The 17,690-nt window shown below is 41.6% G+C and overlaps 1 protein-coding gene across 1 annotated transcript; it reads right to left on the bottom strand.

Moving 5' to 3' along the window:
• Positions 1–5,046: 5,046 nt before the first annotated feature.
• Positions 5,047–6,943, bottom strand: LOC148011647 (uncharacterized). Its single transcript, XM_087670643.1, has 2 exons — positions 6,468–6,943; positions 5,047–6,030 (listed from the first exon to the last, which is right to left on the bottom strand). Exons 1-2 carry the CDS (start codon positions 6,818–6,820, stop codon positions 5,496–5,498), a joined length of 888 nt encoding a protein of 295 aa, XP_087526769.1. The 5' UTR covers positions 6,821–6,943; the 3' UTR covers positions 5,047–5,495.
• Between the last annotated feature and the right edge of the window lie 10,747 nt (positions 6,944–17,690).

Here is a 17,690-nt window from a genome sequence, read left to right as displayed (position 1 = left end):
AAACCATCTCTCAGAAAGTTCTTAGACACTTTTTACTTATATTGTGTATATGCCACATGTTTTGTACGTCAATCATGGCGAGCTTGACAATGTGGCACGCGCAGAATAGATCAACAGATGGAGTCCAATGAATATCAATAGATTTACGCAGATGGGGCCACATTGACGCTACCTTTTTAGGCTTTGCACGAGAGCCAATGAATCTTTGGCTCAGTCTTGCTATGAATGATGTGAACCCATTTGGTCTCCGTTCAACTTCTTATAGTGTGTGGCATGTAGTCCTTGTTAACTACAACAACTCACCATGGCTTTCTACGAAGAAAGGACACATGATTCTTAGCTGCTCGTTGTTGGGTGCTACAAAGTCAAGAATATGGATGTCTATCTCTTTTCATTCATTAATGAGCTCAAGATTTTGTGGGGGGACGAGTTCTGCTATGGAAGATATGAGCAATCACGATGATCGACGGTCCACCAATATACGAGCCATTCTCATGTGGACCATGCATGACTTTTTGGGAACATTTAAGTAGGCTTTCGTTCTTGTTGGTGATATCTAAAATAACTCATTCAAGTTTATGTTGATTAAATAGGGGTGTTGGGACAGGTCTAGTTACCTCGAGTTATCATGCATGTCCATATGTTGCTTTCTTACTGGAGAGTCATGAATTGAGGGAACATTTTCTTGGACGACCTCCAGCATGAATGAATTCCCAAAGCTCGTATGAGTTGAAAATGGTTCACACGAAGTCACATCCAAATGGAATGTGGCGGTTCTCGATTTTCTACAAGTTGCGGTATTGGACCCACTTACATATCAACCACTTGTTGGATCCTATGTATATTTTCAAGAATGTGGACATCTTATGATGGGACCACATCACAGGAAAGAGAGACACTGTAGAGGCATGAATGGATTTGAAGGAGGTAGGCAAGATGGAGACGCTTCGGAGCATTGATGGTTGCTTACAAATATCTCACGCTCCTTAGGTTCTGTCCACTAAAGAAGAGCGCATTGTAAAGCAAATTATCAGGTCTATCTGCACCTCGGGTATGATGCATTCTCTCATATCCGTTTTTTCTAAAGACAACCAACCATCAAGGCTAAAATCCCACGATTGGCATAAGATATGTCAGGTTTGTACTGGCCTTGATTGTAAGTGGCTTGCGTATTTTATTATTTAGTGTCTAGTCAGTTTTTGTAATGCTTTTTCATTTATGACAGTCTATACTACCTATTGCGATCGTAGGATGCCTCACTCCAAAAATACATGGGGTGATTTACAGGTTGTCAAATTTAGTGCAATGGATCTCACAGAAGGAGATCAAGACATCCTTTATTGAATCCGCAAGGTGGGGAACGATGGAGACAGTCTGTCTCTTTGAGAAGTGCCTACCCACCAGCATGCTCATGATACAAACCCATCTCATGGTGCATCTTGTAGATAAAGTGGAGATTGTAGGACTTGTCCATATGCGATTGATGTTCTTCTTGGAGCACTTCATGAAAACCTTGAAAGGCTTTGTGTGACAGTGAGCTCGGCTAGAAGGTAGCAGGGCTGAAGGTTTGGCTAGTCTCAGAGGCATTAGTGCATATTTCACAATGGGTGGCTACCAACGGTGGATTCAGACAACAGTATGCTATGGTCGTTGAAGGATGATGATAGACTAACCGGTGATGTGGTGGTTGAAAATGGGATAGAAAAAAGGATGGATGTTGCAATGGAGGAGAAAGTGAGTCGCTTTTGTATGTTGCATCATGTATCCATGCAGATGTGGCTCACTAGGTATGAGCAAGCTAGGAAAATTTGAAAAGAAGCACAATTGGAATTTTGACGCAGTACGTGCCATTGACCAATTCGATATCTAGAGGGGCATGGAGGAGATGCTGCAGTTTATGTCTATGCAATGGTTACATGAAGCTTTGATCGTAGCTTCTTGCGAAGGGATAGAGGTCTCTATTGAGGAGTGGGAATTTTCGAGGAGATGTAGTCCGAAGTGACCGCATGTTTTATAAGCTATCATATCTAGATTTTATATGTGAGAACTAAACTATTTTAACCATTTTATTATACAATATAAAATCTACAGTGCAATGTGGTCACGCATGCGATATTTTCACGTCGAGCGTATCGACAAAATGCACTCCACAATGAATCGTGGTGTCACAGCAAAGTTTGAGCAAGAGAGCCAATGGTGATGAGATGGAGTATTTTGGAAACTTACAAAGTGTTATCTTAGTGGATTACCATAGCTTCTCCATGATTATATTCAATGTACAGTGGTTCAAAGTGGTATCGAAAAAAGCTAGGGCAACTGTTCGTCGAGGTCCATCTAAATTTCAAGAAATAGATTTTGAGAAAAGATGGATAGATTTGTGCAACGCGTATGTCTTGTCGGCCCATTGTGAATAGGTGCATAAATTGTTTTTTTTTTAAATTTCACGACATAGAATAGTCACAAATATTAAATCACTCTTATATGGGATTTTGAACATGTAATTTTCTATCCAAACCTCTGACAACCTTGATGGTGGTATATTTTGTCGACAGCTCCTTGGAGTGTGAGAGTGTATGATGAAAGCAATATTTCCAGTGTAGATGAGGAGAGTATGCAGGTGGAGGGGTCGATATTGTAGAGGGTGGAGGTCAAAGAGGGCTTGGAGCGTATAGAGGAGACAGACACGGGCCATGATGACAAAAAGACAGGAGGCTATGAAATTTTTGAGAACAAAGTGGACTCCTCCTTTTATGGTGACCTATTTATAGACCTTCTAGTGTATGTGGGGTTGTGCCATGAGATTAACATGTGACCATAGGCTAGGCCATACTTGTTGCATGTGCCTACTCAATTTGTTGATGAATCGCTTTTAGGGATACTTTAGAATATGAATTTTAAGTGGTATCATTTTTTCAGAGTTATATTACCAAATCTTTATATTGATTATGCTAACATCATTTTTTGTTTGTGCAGGCTACCTTTGATGATATTTGGAGAGCAAGATGAGTAAAGGGATGAGCGATGAGAAGTTGCAGGAGATATTTACATATATGTCTCTAGATCAAATGGCCCAATTCAGAGATATGGTTGTCTCAGGCACCATTGGGCTGTTCCGTGAGATCTACTTCAATACGCTCTAATGCTTTGGTTTTTAGTAGATGAGGTCAATGCTCTAGATTGGACCCGGACGGACGGAGTGATTCTGGGGGGTACTATGGAGATGTGGATGATGTGATCCTGTTGTCGCCTCTAGAAAGGGGTGCTACTCCTCACTCTCGTACATGTTCTAGAGAGGGTGGCTTAGGTGGGTATTGTGGATGCACCGATGCAATGTCTTTGTCTTATCATTTTGGTGAATATATGTCACCTCCAGGATTTTTCACACATGTGGGGACATTTACTACCAAGAACTATTATCTACAGAAAGGGGAAACGACCTGATATTTGGAGGAAGGGAAAATCCCAACTTGTAGTAGACCTAGTTACCACCAATAACTATTATCTAAAGAAAGGGGAAATGACCTAATATTTGGAGGAAGGGAAAATGCCAACTTGTAGACGTAGACCTAGTTACCAAGAAGAAATGGGAAATGCTAACGTTTAGACCTATTAACCATTATCTAAAGAAAGGGGAAACAAAAGCATTGGTTTTTGGAAAGTAAACAAATAAATGCATTTATTAATTTTGGAATTAATGCCTATTACCTAAAGGGAACTATAGATATTGGTTGTGGGACATTAGAAAAAGGGAAAATGCCAATCCCAACTTGTAGTGAAATATAACTAATCTAGAGGAAGGGAAAATGCCAACTTGGTTTTCCACCAACAAGTATTATGTAGAGGGGAAAATGCCAACTTACTTTAGCATTGACTTACAATAACTTGTTTTCACCAACGATATCTAGAGGGGGAAATGTGAACTTGTTTATCACTTGTTTTTCTAAAAGTTTCTTTTTAGAAGATACGCGATCATCCTCCTAGTGGGAACTTGTTACCGTATGATGAAAGTTCCTACTTTTTGTAAGAGGCATCGTCATCCTCCTCTTATAAACAATTTAACTTGTGGAACTCTTTTTGTGAGAGGATCAGATAATAATCAAGTGAAAGGGAAAGTAAATGAAACTTTTGCTCTCATATTTAACTTATGGAACTCTTTGTGAGAGGAGACTAAAATAACTTAATGGAGCTTTTCCTCTCGTTTTTGTGAGAGAGGAGACAATAATCAAGTGGTAAGGGAAAGACGAAGCTAGTCTAGACATGGTTCTCGGTTTAGAGAGAATTATTGAATTAAGATAAAAGAAATGAAAAGAACGATTTAAAGAAATAATTTTAAGATAAGAAATTATATCAATAAACACTATTTTAATATCAAAGAAATGGAACCAAGCTCAAAGAAAGAATTTTATCTATTTTAAGATAAAAAGAAATAAAGAACCAAGTTTAAATAGAGAATTTAAGATGGTATCAATAAACTTTCAATAGATTTTAAGATATCTATATCTTTCAGTAGATTTTAAGATAAGAGAAATGAAGATTTCAAATAACTCTATTTCAAAGATTTGTTAGTATTCACATGAAAGAACTTTGGCTTAATACTACACGTTAATTGTAATAGTTAAACTCCATGTATAATGCCATTATTGAGCATAGTTACAACATATAATGCAACTATTGAGCATAGTCTTACAAGGATGAGATGGATCCATAAATGCAACTATTGAACATAGAAAGATGAGGTTGCAATGGATCCATTATTTTAATACTACAATTTAGATTTACGAAGATAATAGCTCAATGCTAATTGTAACACAAAGTTTTAGTGGTATTACCAATGTGATGATGAATAGGGTAGAGATAAGGGATAACATAGGGATTTGTTATCACCACACAAAAGTGAATTCTCATTAATCTCAATAAAAGTTTGAGTAAATCAATTGATGATAAGTATCACGACAAATATCACTGCGACGAATATATAATAATGAATTACTACCTAGAGAGTAAATCATGTGATGACAAGTAGGACAACCATGAACACGTGTTGATGAATACGAAAAGTGCTTCATGTTCTCATGATGACATGTACCGTACAAATGGGATGAAGGGGGAGAGATGAGTAGTAATTAGTACTAATTTAAGGATGAGTAGTAGATTAGTACTAATTTAAAGGAAAACAGAGATCAAAGAGACATGATCTCGATGAGGGAATGCTTCTAGATTATCATGATGATGGTGCTAATGGTAGATGATGTATTGATGCACGTGATGGTGGTGATGATGATGACGATGATGGTATAAGTAGTTGGGAGATAGTTGATTGGCGATGAATGAGGTCAAGATTGTACGTGATGAAAGAGAAGCTTATAGTAGTTGCTGGCCTTAGGGTGCGGATCTTGGTATGTGACCGCCTGGTATAGGTGGGACGATGGATGGATGAGGCTAAGATTGTACGTATGAGAAAAGAAAGATTAATATATTATCATGTATGAGGGATTTTAGTAGTTGGTAACCTTAGCGTGGCGGTCCTTGTAGGTGCCAGCGAGGCGATCACACCAGGTGAAGTAGAGGGAGCGGTTGTAGCGGGCGTCGAGGTGGTGGATGTAGTGGTGGATGGGGCGCTGGGAGCCCGGTGTGAAGAGGACCCCGAGGGAGGCGGGGCCCCAGAGCCAGGCGGGCAGGCGGTAGCCGCAGTGGCCCATCATGTCGACGTTGTTGACGGCGTAGGTGGCGAGGATGATGTGGAAGGGGTTCCAGGCGGGGGCGCGGAAGAGGAGGAGCATGACGGCGGAGTAGAAAGGGGTGAAGCAGAGGGCAATGTCCATCACCTCGCCGTAGGCCGTGCTGTACACGCTCAGGTCGCCGCCCGTCGTGTGGTGCAGCTGGTGCACCCGCCGGAACAGCGCCTTCGCCCGGTGCAGCTGCGTGTGCACCGCCCAGAAGTACAGGTCGTGCGCCACCATCAGCGCCCACGTGAACTCCAACCCCCCGACTACGTCCGCCTCCCACTTGCACCTCGCCCAATACCCCGACCTGCCAATTCATTCCGCCACCATGCGCATCAGCTTTTCCCAACAACGTAATTAACCCCCTTGAAAATAAATTATCTGGAGTTTAAATCCCTAAGAAACCGGAAAACGCATTCTATGAAAAGGGAGATTGAAAATGCAGCGAACAAGGAAATGCAACAAACAAGAAAATGGGAAAAACATCAACGAAATGGAAACATTACGTGGATAAAAAAATCTGCTGAATAAAATGGAAATATACCGCTCAAAATATTCCAAGAAAGATGGGAAAAATAAAATGCAAATATATTGATGTAAATATAGCAAAAAGATGGGGAAAAAACAATCAATAAAACGGAATATGCTGCTGATTAGGAAAATGACAACACAAAAATGCAATCAATGAACTTATTAAGACAATGATTAACATAAATTACAATCAATGAAATGGGAAGATTCTACCGTCCGGAGCACATGATGGCGGCGAGGGGCATGGGGGCGATGGAAACGGAGAGGAAATCTTCGATGTTGGGGCTGGTTTTGGTGAGCGGGATGGCGGGGGCGAGGCGCTGCACGAGGCCCTTCCCCTCCAGCCAGCGCAGGAGCCGAAACCAGACGCCCTCCATGCTCACGTGCAGCACCCCGAACCCTAATCCGCCCGCCACTCCCACCACGGTGCACACCGCCACGTTCCACAAAACCACCAACACAGGCCCAGCATCGCCATTATTATCTACGTAATTGTCATTCATGTTATTATTATTCAAGTATAAATAATCGCTAGTGCTGCTGTTATAGCCGGCCGCCTCCATCATATATTAACCGGTATATACCGGTATTATATATGTTTATCAGAATGTCAAACCCCTCCTCTCTCGCCCTCTCCCTCCCTACTCTTGCTTAATGAATTAACCTGAGCAAGCTGCAGCCAACTCAGATTAACTCTGGCACAGCGAGAAGGAATCCGCCTTACCACCTTTGCCTTGTCCATTATAATGTAAGGCCCATACCACAGAGAGAGAGAGAGAGAGAGAGCGCATGGCCGTCACGTGTTAGCCCAGGCTTGTCCATGCACATCAGTCGGAGTCTTACTAGTATTTATCGTATTCGTTCCTTTACTTCAACATACCTCGGCCTCCACACCATTCATAGCCACATCACCCTAAGGTTGAAATTCGTTATCATACTTTCCTTCCAGTACAGTACTTCCACTTCCACTTTAACATACATACTAATGTAGCCCTAAGGTTCACATTTATTATCAATATGTTTGCTTTCGCTAGTCTACTTCTAGTCCAATTCAAATCCTTGGTTAGATCGTGTGAGGGCTACTACATTGAATGCAATTCTTTTATTTATGGAGGCCTCATGGCAATAGATGTTTAAAAATTTTAAAAACATATAGTGATTTAAAAATCTAGAAAGGTCAGCGATACAAGTCCTCTCAATTTGTAGATACAAGTCCTCTCAATTTGTACACCCTGGCTAAATTTTGGGTAGCCCTTCAAACTTCCTACCTTTTCCAACACCAAGTAATGGTTGCCTTGTCTTGTTATGCTTCATGTGACTTAATTAGATATTTTCAAGGTCCTCTCTCTGAGCACTTGCAAAGCATAGCCTTTGGTGATTAGATCCTTCTATGTCACCCTTACTTTGAAAACTTTAGAAGCCTTCACCCTCAATTAGACTTGTTCAAACTACCTTTTTACCTTAGGAACACCTTCATATTCTATTTTTCCTTTTCTAACGCTCAAAAGTAATATAAGTAGCTAAAGGCCATTAAGAGCTCTTTGCCATGGTTACTAAGCCCTTGCTAAAGAACTCATAGGCCAAAGTGAAAAATTGGTCCATCAAAGCTCCATGCCTCCCTTATGGCAGCCCCACATGAATGTTTATGTATAATAGCCAAAGCGTAGTTCTAGCAAAGCAATAGTTTGTTAGGAGCTATTGAGTACATGAAAAAATATTTACCAAAGTATTGGCCTTCCACATTAGCACCTAGAAGATAGTACTAGTTTGTCTAGGGGATAGCCTCTTCTCACCTTGGAGCGGCCTGTCCCTCTCACTTAAAACATGAGAGGCACCATACCACCAGGCTTTGGGACTTGGGTTCTCCAAGAAGGATAGATTTGAGTGGTTCTATGGTAGGGTGAAGGACAAGTGCAAGAAGTGGGAGAACCTCCAAACAAGACTAATAGGGAAGCTCACAATCACAAAAGTCCTCCTCACCCCAATTGTTGCATTCATGCCCTTGGAGTTTCCTTCTCAAAAGCTTATCAAAAGTGGCTATGGAAATTGATGAGGGAAATCACATGAAGTGCAAGATCTACAAGGCCATGGAATGAGAAATTGTGGGAGCATATCACTGTCGCCAAAGAGGAAGAGGGGCCTTGGGTTGAAATCCTTTGTAAGCAAGGATCATAGGCTAGAAATCTATAGACTCAAGAATCTCACTATGCAACAACTATGGACTATCATCCTAAGGGATGGACTGACAAGTCAAATGAGAGTCAAGTATAGTGTGACCATGCCTTAAAAACACCTTGGGTGGGCATAGTAGCTATTTGAGCTTGCCAAGGTTATACTTTTCCCAAATGGGAGTTGTAAAACTTCACCATCATCATCGTTAATTTATTTAATCCTCATCCTTTGTATCATAAAAACTATAAGTAGCTTGGTCCATTATGCAATGCAAAGTTGAACTTTGCACCTCAAGCCAAACAATTAAAGGCCCATTTTTTGAAACAAACTCTCAATCCAAATACTCCATACAATGTAAACAAAGAAAACTCTTAAAATATAAACAAATTTTTTCCACATTCCTAAACAAATAAATGAATTTTTAATGCTTATATTCAAATCAATTTTCTAGGTCTAATTAACTAGCCAAGAAAAATTACATTTTCAAATCAAATGTACCATGGACCTTGTCTGCAAATGGCACCTACCATAGATGCCAACCAATGCCCAAGCCTCTACCAGGCAAAGGACCTTGAGTAGCCAAAGTAGTCATTTCTCAAATCTCAATTCTCTAGTGCTCTTTCCTTGCATTTGGACTAGAGTAGGCAGATATGCCAAATTTCTAGTAGATTACCACAACTTGCTATAAATGGCACTAGGAGCAGACTAGGTCATGGACATTAGAGCTATTAATGTGGATGAGGTATAAGTTTGATTGCCTCACCTTGCTAAACCTACTCATAACCTTTGTAGAAAAAGAAAAACTAAGTGTTGGTAGCTTGACCAATAGCCATGTTCAAATTGTGCAAGAAGACATGTACTTTTATATTGAATCACGGGGAAATAATTATAAGCATAAGGAAGATGTTACATGCATTCAATTTAAACTCTACAAAGACTCTTTGCATAAACATTATTAAAGCTCATATGACCCCCTCACCTAAACTTATATAATAAGATTCCAATATTTTAGATGAAACATATTTTCACATATACAATTGTAGGCATTCCTATAATTGAACATGCATTTTCATTGGTTTACCTTATGGACATTATTTGCATTTCTTATAGTGTTAAAAAACTAAAGTAAATTCGTAACTTACTAGGTTGTGTGTGTGTGTGTGTGTGTGTGTGTGTGGTGTTTGGTGTGTCTCCATCTTTCCCTTTCATTAAATTTAAGATTATGATTAAAAATTAATTACAAGGGACACCCTAGTGCTCATACTTATGTATGCCCTTTGCAATCTAACCACAAGTTGCACATTGGTATCCTAAATAACTACTTATTCTTCATATCCTAAATGTTCTCTTTTTTAGAGACTTTGGCATTGTTGCTAGGTGGCACCTACGCAAAGGGATGAGCACCTTAAATGGTTCTCCTTTGTGTGTACGTTGGTGAGATGAGCGCCTTAAATGGTTCTCTGTCAATGTGGGGCACATTCCTAAGAATTGTCTTAGGCGGAAGGTCGATGGGGATGCCTATCCTTTCCAAGCATCGATGCAAGTGTGAACGTGGGTGGTACCATTTTATCCACACGAGTATTAACGTCTTGCTGAACTAATTATTGTATGGAATTCCAAATTAATTAATTTATGTCGCTAGCTACAATTATTCAGTTGGTTATTATTCTAACATGATTTTCTAAATTTTTGGCAGCAGCTGATATGTAGAGCAAGGAGAATTGGAAAGGCGCGCCACGTGCAAGCATTCTAAAGATTATTTCCTCAAGAATTTATTTGGCAATTATTGGATTATTATATTAGACGCGCCGCTATTTCTTATAAAGCATGTGCATAGCCTCTATGTAAATATTTATTAGCAAAATAGATTTTTAGAAGATATGTTCAATAAAATATCAATGGTTCTAGAGAGTTGTGGGATGCACAACTGCTAGCATCCATTAATTCAGATTACTCTATCTCTTTTTCAGTTCACTCAAACTCTTTATACAGAGAGTGATTGTAAAGGGCCTAAATCTTGGGCAAAGAAGACACTACAAGGAAACTAGGCCATAGCGACGCCGATTAGCGATGCAAAATAGCGGTGTCACTATTTGCGTCACTGTTTCATTTCGCGCATTCGTGAAAGTTTGAGAGAGAGAGAGAGAGAGAGAGAGAGAGAGAGAGAGAGATGTGTGTGTGTGTGTGTGTGTGTGTGTGTGTCTCTTTTGCATAGAGGGTGAGAGAGGGAGAGAAAGAAGGCTTCTCGCCGCCACCGCTGTTCGCGAAGGAGAGGAGGAGTTGCCATCGTGAAAAAGAGACACCAAACCCTCCTTCAAATCTTTACGGTGAGTCCATTCTCTCTCTCTCTTACTTGTTTAGGGTTTAATTTGTGTATATTAAGAGAGGGAGAGGAAATGAGAGAGAAAGAGAGGGAGAGGGAGAGGGAGAGAGAGAGGGAGAGGGAGAGGGAGAGGGAGGGGGAGGAAATGAGAGAGGGAGAGGGAGAGGGAGGGAGAGAAAGAGAAAGAGAGGGAGAGGGAGGGGGAGGAAATGAGAGAGGGAGAGGGAGGGAGAGTGCATTCTCTCTCTCTTTTACTTTTTTTATATAATTTGTATATATTGAGAGAGAGAGAGGAAATGAGAGAGAAAGAGAGGGAGAGGGAGAGGGAGAGGGAGGAAATGGGAGAGGGAGGGGGAGGGGGAGAGAGAGAGAGAGAGAAAGAGAGGGAGAGGGAGAGAGAGGAAATGGAAGGAGGGGGATGAAATGAGAGAACAAGAGGGAGGGAGAGTGCATTCTCTCTCTCTTTTATTTATTTTTGTATAATTCTTCCTCTCTCACCCTCTCCTCTCCCTCTCTCATTTTCCTTTCTCTCTTTCTCTCCCTCTCTCATTTTCCTTTCTCTCTTTCTCTCCCTCTCTCATTTCCTCTCCCTCTCTCAGCCTCACCCTCTCTTTCTCTCTTTCTCTATTAGGTTTAATGATTTTTTTCTCTTTTTCTCTCTCCTCTCCCTCTCTCATTTCCTTTCTCTCTTTCTCTCCCCTTATCCTCTCTTTCTCTCTTTCCCCATTAGGTTTAATGATTTTTCTCTCTTTTTCTCTCTCCTCTCTCTCTCTCTCTCTCTCTCTCTCTCTCTCTCTCTCTCTCTCTCTCTCTCTCTCTCATTTCCTTTTCTCTCTTCCTCTCCCTCCCTCATTTCCTCTCCCTCCCTCTCCCTCACCCTCACCCACACCCTCTCTTTCTCTCTTTTCCTATTATGTTTAACATATTTTCTCTCTTTTCTCTCTCCTCTCATTCTCTCATTTTTTCTCTCTTCCTCTCCTTCTCTCATTTCTTCTCCCTCCCTCTCCCTCTCTCATTCCCCTATTATGTTTTCGTCTCCCCCCCTCTTCCTCTCCCTCTCCCTCTCCCATTTTCCTATTATGTTTAATGTCTCCCTCCCTCTCCCCCCCTCTCTCTCTCTCTGAGAAAAAGAGAGAAAAATCATTAAACCTAATAGGGAAAGAGAGAAAGAGAGAGTCAGGGTGAGGGAGGGAGAGGAAATGAAAGAGGGAGAGAAAGAGAGAAAAGGAAATGAGAGAGGGAGAGGAGAGAGAAAAAGAGAAAAAAACATTAAACCTAATAGAGAAAGAGAGAAAGAGAGGGTGAGGGTGAGAGAGGGAGAGAAAGAGAGAAAGGGAAATGAGAGAGAGAGAGAGGAGAGAAAAGGAAATGAGAGAGGGAGAGGAGAGAGAAAAAGAGAGAAAAATCATTAAACCTAATAGGGAAAGAGAGAAAGAGAGGGTGAGGGTGAGGGAGGGAGAGGAAATGAGAGAGGGAGAGAAAGAGAGAAAAGTAAATAGGACCTTACAATAACCTCATCTTAGGCTCATAGGGGTTAGGCCGATATATGGCTAGAGAGCCCTAGCATACTTGTGTCTCCTAGCATAATATTCTTCTTGCAAAGAGACCTCTCATATATGGGGCTTGTCCTAGCCTCCACCACGCAAATATACAACGAAGGCAATCAGCCTATCAGTATGAAAAACATTCATTTTTCATAACGTAAATCTAAAAATAACTTTGGATATTCCATAAAAATCAATCTCTTCCTAAAAAGACAAATACAAAAAACTATAACAGTATCATTCATATGCTTCGCAAAACTAAAACAGCATCACCACAAGATCTCTTAGGAAACTCATCTTCAACTATCAATTTTAATTAGTAAATATAATATAAAATCACTTGCAAGGAATGACACTCTTTTATCATTAACCCTCTTTCTTCCTTAGAATAGTCTTAGGAACAAATTTCTGCTCTAACAAGCATATATTTGAGCATAATAACTATTTTAAGGTTTATTCCATGAGTAGTAGTAGTATATATGCAACCATCAAGCTAGAGATCATACTTTGGTATCTGTGGAGATCCCAATCTCATGTCCTTATAGAGATTGTAGTGTGCAATAGTGTGGAGAGAAAATGGGTGAGTTGTAAATGGTAAAGGAGAATTCTATTGATGATGGAGAGAAGATGAGGTGAATCGCCAATCCTATTCTTAGTGATTGCAACCTACACATAGTCATGGTCGTCGTGGTCATGGTCGTGGTCGTGGTCATGGTCGTAGTCGTGGTCGTGGTCGTGGTCGTGGTCGTGGTCGTGGACGTCGTAGTCGTAGTCGTGGTCGTGATCGTGGTCGTGATTGTGGTCATGGTCGTAGTCATAGTCGTATTCGTAGTCGTGGTCGTGGTCGTGGTTGTGGTCGTGGTCATGCTCATGGTCTTAGTCGTGGTCGTGGTCGTCGTAGTCGTGGTCGTGGTCGTGGGTCGTGGGTCGTGGGTCGTGGGTCGTGGTTGTGGTCGTCGTAGTCGTAGTCGTGGTCGTGGTCGTGGCCGTGGTTGTAGTCGTAGTCATAGTCATGGTCGTAGTCATAGTCGTAGTCCTAGTCGTAATCGTGGTCATCGTGGTCGTAGTCGTCATGGTCGTGGTCATGGTCGTAGTCATTGTCGTGGTCATCGTGGTCGTCGTGGTCGTTGTGGTCGTGGTCGTGGTCGTAGTCATAGTCGTGGTCGTGGTCGTGGTCGTGGTCGTGGTCGTGGTCGTGGTCGTGGTCGTGGTCGTGGTCGTGGTCGTGGTCGTGGTCGTAGTCGTGGTCATAGTCATAACATAGAAAAAGAGAGAGAGATGGAAGGAGAGGATAATAATTTAAGAAATAAAAAGAGAGAGAGAGATGGAAGGAGAGGATAACAATTTAAGAAAAAAAAAGAATGATAACAAAAACAAATTGTTTGTCGTAACGTAGATAAAATGAAAAACGATGAAGGTCCTGTTGTTCAAGATCGCGAGGCGTATCTTAATCAGCGTGTCCCATGTCTTTGCTCTCAATGCAAGCTTGCAATTAGACGAAAACGTCGATTGTCTATAGAACACGTACGACAATTTGGCGAGTTTCAATCTGAGATCATTGATCAGGCAATTGCGATTTTTTAGCAAACGGTAAGAAAAGTTAATATCAATCATGCATTGTACTCGCAAGCTAATTGAATATCATATACAATAAGATTGGGTCTGGTTGGCAAATTTTCTATCCAAGGAGATGATGTCTCGTCCCAAGGAGGAGTGCACCCTTTGCGGCCAAATAGAAGAGTTCGTGGGTGTGCGATGGATGGAGTCCATGAGTCAATCCACCACTTGCAAGGTCAATATATACCGTCAATGCCAAAGGAGGCAGGCAGCCTTCCAGACCTACCTACAATCTTGGAGCCTGAGATGGAGGCAATGATCGATGCATTGATTCCCATGGATGTCGAGACTTCTGATCTGCTTAGAGAGGAAGCATCCATACCATTATATGATGGGTGCCAAGTATCTCGCCTGAAGACACTGCTTGCACTCTTAAGTGTGCAAGCAAAATACGAGTGGAGTGATGCGAGTGTGACCGAGTTGTTCAAGTACCTTGTACATACGCTTCATTGATTATTTTTTTCGGCACTATTATTAAAAATATTTGTGCTTTTTCAAGATGTTTATGATTTTTTTAAGGTTATTAAAATATCATATATTACCACCTGCAAATACGATGCCTGAGTCTCGTGATGATGCACGACATGTTTTACGAAAGCTTGGCATGAACTACAATAACATCTATGCATGCATCAACGATTGCATACTATTTCGAGGAGAATACGAGACTATGGAGACATGTCCAAAGTGTGGTGCTCATAGGTATCGACAGGACTTGCAAGGGCAAACCATCCCTCAAAAAGTTCTCAGACACTTTCAGCTTATCCCCCCGTATAAACTACATGTTTCCTACATCCGGCATGGCGAGCTTGACAATGTGGCATGCGCAGAATAGGTCCACGGATGGAGTTCAACGAATATCAATGGATTCACATGCATGGATCCACATTGACTCTATCTTCCTAGGCTTTGCTGAGAGCCAAGGAATCTTCGGCTCGGTCTTGCAATGGATGGCGTGAACCGCGGTCAACTTCTTACAGTGTGTGGCCTATAGTCCTTGTCAATGACAATATCCCTCCATGGCTTTCTACGAAGAAAGGACATCTCATCCTTAGCTTACTCGTTCCCGGCCGCTACAAAGTAAAAAATATGGACATGTATCTTCGTCCATTAGTCGATGAGCTTAAGATTTTGTGGGAGGAGGGGGTCACCATGCAAGATATGAGCAAGCGCGATGGTCAGCGGTCTGCCAATATTCGAGCCATTCTCATGTGGACGATGCATGACTTTCCAGGATTCAGAGAGTGCTCATGTGAATAGGCCTCCATTCTCATTGGTAATATCTATATTTTATCTCGTTCAAGCTTGTATTCACTGGTCATGGTGTTGGAATAGGTCTGATTACCTCAGGTTATCATGCATGTCCATTGTGCGGGCCACAATTAGGCTCCCGAAGGTCACAAACCATGAAGAAGATGGTATATCAAGGACACGCCGCTTTCTTGCCAGAGGATCATGAACTTAGGGAAGGTTTTCTTGGACGATCTCCAACACGTATGAATGCCGCAAGCTAGTACGAGCTGAAAATGGTCTACCGGAGTCACATCCAAATGGAATGCGACGGTTCTCAGTTTTCTACGAGTTGCCATATTGGACCCACTTACAGGTCAACCACTTGTTGGATCCCATGCATATTTTCAAGAATGTGGGTAGCTTGCTATGGGACCACATCACAGGAAAGAGACACTATAGGGTACGAATGGATTTGAAGGAGGTAGGTAAGATGGAGGCACTTTGGCCGCAGTCGAGTGTTGATGATGGTCGCGTGCAGCTACCTCGTGCTCCTTGGGTTTTGTCCACTAAAGAAGAGTGCATTGTGAAGCAAGTAGTCAAGTCTATCCGCACTCCGATAGGTATGATGCGTTCTCTCAGGTCTGCATTTTCTAAAGACGACCAATTATTAGGGCTAAAATCCCATGACTGGCATAAGATATGTCAGGTTTGTACTACGAATGGATTGTAATTGGCGTGCGCATTTTGCTATTTGGAGTATAGCCATTATTCATAATGCTTTCTCATTTGTGGCAGTTTGTACTACCGATCACGATCGCAGGATGTCTTACTCCAGAAATACGCGAGGCCATTTATAGGTTGTCGACTTTGGTGCAATGGATCTCACAGAAGGAGATTAAGACACCCTCTATTGAATCCGCGAGGCGGGGAGCAGTGGAGATGGTCTATCTCTTTGAGAAATACCTGCCCACCAGCATGCTCACAATACAAATCCACTTTCTTGTGCATCTTGCAGATGAAGTGGATATTGCTGGACCTGTCCATACACAATGGATGTTCTTCTTGGAGCGCTTCATGAAAACCCTGAAAGGCTTTGTGTGACAAGGTAGCATGGCTAAAGGGAAGCAATTGAAGATCGATATTTATGGCATCCTAATGAATATAAATTGTCATGTGATGCTTGTAGGGCTTGGGGCATTGATCTTAGGATGACCACGACTAAGGGCTAAACTATCCTTTTTATGAACAATTTTTTATGCAATGTGAAAAGGAATTGTGATGACTGGCTAAAAAAATAGTAGTGTGAACTTAGTTCTATCTTAATTAGTTTAGAGAAGAGAACTAGTATGAACAAGACCTTGAGAAACCAATTTGGGGGAAAGTCAAGTTTTGTCTTAACTAGTTTAGAGGAGAGAACCGGTGCGAACAAGACCTTGAGAAACTAATTTGGGGGAAAGTCATGTCTAAACAGAGACTAAGGAGGAGTATTTTAACCTTAATAATAAGGTTTAAAGGTAAGAAAAGGAAAGAAATGAAGGGATGAAACCCACGGTCAACAAAAATGGTGCACATAAGGTGGCCCTCTCATACACCTTTATGAGGGAAGGCACGATCTTCGTCGACCACAACTACGTCACCTTTTTCATAGGTATCAAAGTCCAAGGGTTCAAGGAGTGCAAAGAAATGAGTTCCATCACATGTTGGTCTTGGAGTAGAGGCATCATTGACTAGAAGAGAGGCAACAACATTGATCCACTTCAAAGGGGGTGCATCCATGGGAGGATAGCATCACCCTCAATGGTATGTAGCACAAAATCTCAAGAGGAGTTCCTATGACTATAATGGCTTGCTAGTTGAGTTGGCATGCTTTTATCTTTGATGGATATTCAACATAAGTAGAGGTATACGTGATATATTTTTCATTGGTGACTCAACATTTTTTGAAGAAGAGGCTTAGAGTTTGGAGTCGACATCCATGGAGTGATAATCCTAGACCACTGGCTTCCACTACTAAAGCAATGTCGATCATGTAATGGAGTTTGAGGAAGTAACCTTGTTGGGAGGACACTTTGTTTATCTTTGAGGTAGCAATCACTTTTTGGATTGACTTCAATCGATTGCCTATAGCCCTAGCAGTCTTGGAAGAACTTTAAAGAAAATGTCATATCTTTGCTTGCACCAACTAGATAAAATGCAAAGACTGTTGCTGGATTCCATAGTGCTCCTCCCATAATACCCCCCCTAGACAACAAAAAACAAGATGTTTAGGGCAAGGAGGTCCATCACGATGGGAAATTCATAGCCGAATAGGTTAAAGGCAGCCGCTATTAGGGAAGCTGCAAGCCTCATGTAAGTTATGTACAACACCCGCAGAAAGTTTCCACCAAGTTGAGCTAGTGGAAAGTCATCATCGCTGCTATTTGGGGATTGTGAGAAGTTCAATGATGCAGGTGCTTTGGTTTCCCTAGCTCTCAGCCTTGCACATGAACAGTTGCACAAAAAAGGACGTGCGCACACACACACACATACACACACACAATGAGGGTA

The sequence above is a fragment of the Lygodium microphyllum genome, chromosome 28 (assembly GCF_053477565.2).
Source record: "Lygodium microphyllum isolate KBCC chromosome 28, Lygodium_microphyllum_v1.1.10, whole genome shotgun sequence".
Lineage (NCBI taxonomy): Eukaryota > Viridiplantae > Streptophyta > Polypodiopsida > Schizaeales > Lygodiaceae > Lygodium > Lygodium microphyllum.
Note: the sequence above shows the minus strand (reverse complement) of the source record. Positions and strands in the feature narration are given on the sequence as shown.